General features: G+C 46.6%; 1 protein-coding gene across 1 annotated transcript; it reads right to left on the bottom strand.

Annotated features, from left to right (window-relative positions):
• Positions 1 to 2,201: 2,201 nt before the first annotated feature.
• Positions 2,202 to 3,125, bottom strand: LOC103582166 (olfactory receptor 2M2-like). The gene has a single exon (XM_008563834.1). It carries the CDS (start codon positions 3,123 to 3,125, stop codon positions 2,202 to 2,204), a length of 924 nt encoding a protein of 307 aa, XP_008562056.1.
• Between the last annotated feature and the right edge of the window lie 472 nt (positions 3,126 to 3,597).

Genomic DNA, 3,597 nt, shown 5'->3' with positions numbered 1-3,597 from the left:
TGTACAATATATGCATGTATTGAAACAACACACTGTACCCCACAAATATGTACAATTAAAAAGAAAAAAAAAGAAAACCTTGGGCAGATCATCAAAATCCTACCTCCTCACACTGGCCTGCCAGGCTCTATGGGATGTGGGCCTGGTTTCTTATGGCCAACCCTCCTTCCCTCTCTCCCTGGCTCCTCTCCACTCTAGAACTCATACTTAGCCTTTGCTCAGCCGTCTCCTTTGTCTAGAACACTTCTCTTCTCTGCCAACTTCAACTTCCCCAGGGCTGCACCATTGTGTGTGCACCCCCATGTTACCCAATATCCCATAGGCTCTCAGGAATAAATGCAGGTCGCTTGTGTGATGGAGAGATCGAATGGAGATTTTTGGTGCAGCATTTTCAAGGAGGTCCTTGTACAAGACATAGACCAAGAGATTATTTTCCAAGTCCCTCCAGAGTCTCTATGATGAAAACCTCCATAAAATCCAGTTCCTGCCATGGTCTCTTCCTCATACCTCACTCTATCTTTGATGTCAATGATAAAGAGTTAAGCTGCCCCCAAACTATAGATTGCATAGAGAACCCCATTTGTATCCACTGTACCTTCCACAGTATTAAGCTTATGGGAAAACTATGAAAATGTTCTGGCTGTTTGAGACTACCTCATTCTGTGGTAATCATTTCACAACGTACAACATATATGAAAACATCACGTCATGATAACACCAAGGTCAAAGGTTCAGATCCTCATACAGGCCAGCCACAAAACAAACAAGCAAAACCATCACGTTGAACACCTTGAATTTGTATCACCTCAAATTCATAAATAAATGTTTATTAACCATACTTCAATAAAGCTGAAAATAAATAAGTAAATGAAAACGTTCTGGCTTTTTTACACCTTTATACTTGGATTTTAAGTACAATTGTGAGAAGGCACAAAACTCTTTATATTGCTTATGTTAAATAAAAATTATAGGAGACCATTGTTTTGGACTAAGTTTCTGCACTAGACCCCAGCAGACCAGACTAAAAATCAAAATGGAGCCACTACGCTAAAAGTTCCACATCGCCAAACCCAAACTAAGTTGTTGTCTGGCATTATGAGAAATCAGGAGAGACAGAAAGAGCCAGTTGCTCAAACAGGCCAGTTTAAATCTTCAATAGGCATGATAATGAAGTACCCTCTGTTTTAATCCTTACGCAAAAGAAGTAATCTGATGTTAAATAATCAGTTATTTTTCAATTGTTCTGTCTCCCTATCCCCACCTTATAAGGAAAGTAACTTTGAAATGACCAATCTGCTTTTCGTTCTCTGCTTCCTTCAGTCCTTTTTCTATCAACATCTTTTGCTCAGCTTGTTGGAACACCTATTCTATTTTATGGAATGAAGTGTTGCCTAGTTGTAGAATCTCAATAAAGCCAATCGAGATCTTTAAATTTGTTGTAATTTTGTCCTTTGACACTTAATAATATAAGATACATAAAAGTGAAGTTTGGGGCCGGCCTGTGGCTCACTCGGGAGAGTGCGGTGCTGATAACACCAAGGCCACGGGTTCGGATCCGTATATAGGGATGGCCGGTTTGCTCACTGGCTGAGCGTGGTGCTGACAACCCCAAGACAAGGGTTAAGATCCCCTTACCGGTCATCTTTAAAAAAAAAAAAAGTGAAGTTTGTGTTAAGATAGTAATTAGTAATTAGTGAGTGCCAGGAAATGCTGGACTTTAACTTTGCCAGTGGCTATGATGATACAGATGAATGGAGTGAAGTCCAGAGAGAGAAGAAACCTTGCCCAAAGTCACACAGCTCCTGTGTGTCAGACTCCTGCTCCAGGAACCACATTTCAGTGCACGAATGGGTTCTGAATGGATTCCCACTCCTGATTCACTTTTAACATTCAATCCAGAAGAAAGGCTGCACCTACCAACCCTAGGGAGAGTGTAAACACTGTATCTGCTGGTTTGAAAACAACAGTGCTCAGTGTGGGGAGGATTCACTGTGAAGCTGATCAAATACCATCTGTAACCCTGGCATCTTTCTTCTGAGCATCCTAAATGTTTGCAGATTATTCAGCTCACAGCCTAGCCCCAACCAACCAGAAGGCCCAACGAAGGCAGAGATGAGGAATAGAAGCAGCAGGGGAGCTTGGACAGAGGAAGGGGCAGACCAAGAGAGGAAGCCCCAGAAAGGTTTATGCATCTATACTCCCTATTTCCCCAGCATCTTCTTCACTGCCCTTGTTACCTCCCTGTTCCTCAGGCTGTAAATGAATGGGTTGAGCATTGGGGTGAGGATAGTGTAGAAGATGGAGGTGGCCCGGTCTCCTGCTGGTGTCCTAGCTGAGGCCCGCTGCATGTAGCTAAACATGGCTCCCCCATAGTAGAGGCCAACCACAGCCAGGTGTGAGGAGCAAGTGGTCAGAGCCTTCTGTTTCCCGTCGGTGGAGGGCATCTTAATCACAGCTGTGAGGACCTGGGTGTAGGAAGCCACAATGACCCCAAGGGGCAGCAGCAGCATGACTGCACAGCATGCATAGATGAGGTCCTCGAAGAGTGAGGTGTCGGCACAAGAGAGACGCAGCAGGGCAGGGACCTCACAGAAGAAGTGGTCCACCTTGAGAGAGCCACAGTAAGGAAAGCTGAGGACTACGCCCACGTCGACCACACTGTCGGCCACTCCACCCATCCAGGATGCCACTACCAGGAGAGAGCAGACCTTCCAGTTCATGAGTGCAGGGTACCGCAGGGGGTGGCAGACCGCCAAGTACCGGTCATAGGCCATGACTGCCAGCAGGAAGCACTCGGCTCCTCCGACCATGACCACCAGGAAGATCTGAGCAGCACAGCCTCCCCTAGAGATGGACTTCCGGCCTGACAGGAAGTTGGCCGCCATCTTGGGCACCACTGTGCCTGTCAAGGTCAGGTCCATGACAGAGAGCTGGCTGAGGAAGAAGTACATAGGGGTGTGCAGGCGCCTGTCGGCCCGGATGAGCAGGAGGAGGAGGATGTTGCCGACCAGCGTGGCAGTGGAGGCCCCAAGGACCAGGGAAAAGAGGAACAGGTCACATGCTGAGTGGCTGAACAGGTCCGAAAGGATGAAGTCAGATGGGGAGGTGCGGTTCCAGAGCTCCATGGCTGTGACACTGAGAAACAAACCGAAGAGCAAACAACTAAACAAAACTATTTACCTGGCATCTCCATCGCTCGAGGAAATAAACCTGTTTCTTTTCGAGGACGGAGCCCAGATCTTTGACACAACCCCACCCTTTCCCCCTGCAGTGAAAATCTATTTTCTCTCAGCCAGCTTGAGAAAATCTATTTTCTCTCAGCCAGCTTGGTACCCCGGGGGGCGGGGGTACCAAGAAAAATTTGATCCTTATTTTTCTGGAAAGGGGAGGGAGAGATTAGAGAGTGCAGGGAGAGATTAGAGTGGTGAATAAGCGGCAGGTGAATAGCTGTAGATTTAGGGAAAGGAGGCATAGGTTTAAAGGGAGGGAAAGTGAAGTACTGGAGGATAAGAGACCCCATGGAAAGAAAAGAGAGAGGGGTGGCAAATGTAAGGGCAAATAACAAATTAAAAATGAGAAGCTTAGGGCCGGCCCATG

This window comes from Galeopterus variegatus, unplaced genomic scaffold (assembly GCF_000696425.1).
Source record: "Galeopterus variegatus unplaced genomic scaffold, G_variegatus-3.0.2 Scaffold15131, whole genome shotgun sequence".
Lineage (NCBI taxonomy): Eukaryota > Metazoa > Chordata > Mammalia > Dermoptera > Cynocephalidae > Galeopterus > Galeopterus variegatus.
Note: the sequence above shows the minus strand (reverse complement) of the source record. Positions and strands in the feature narration are given on the sequence as shown.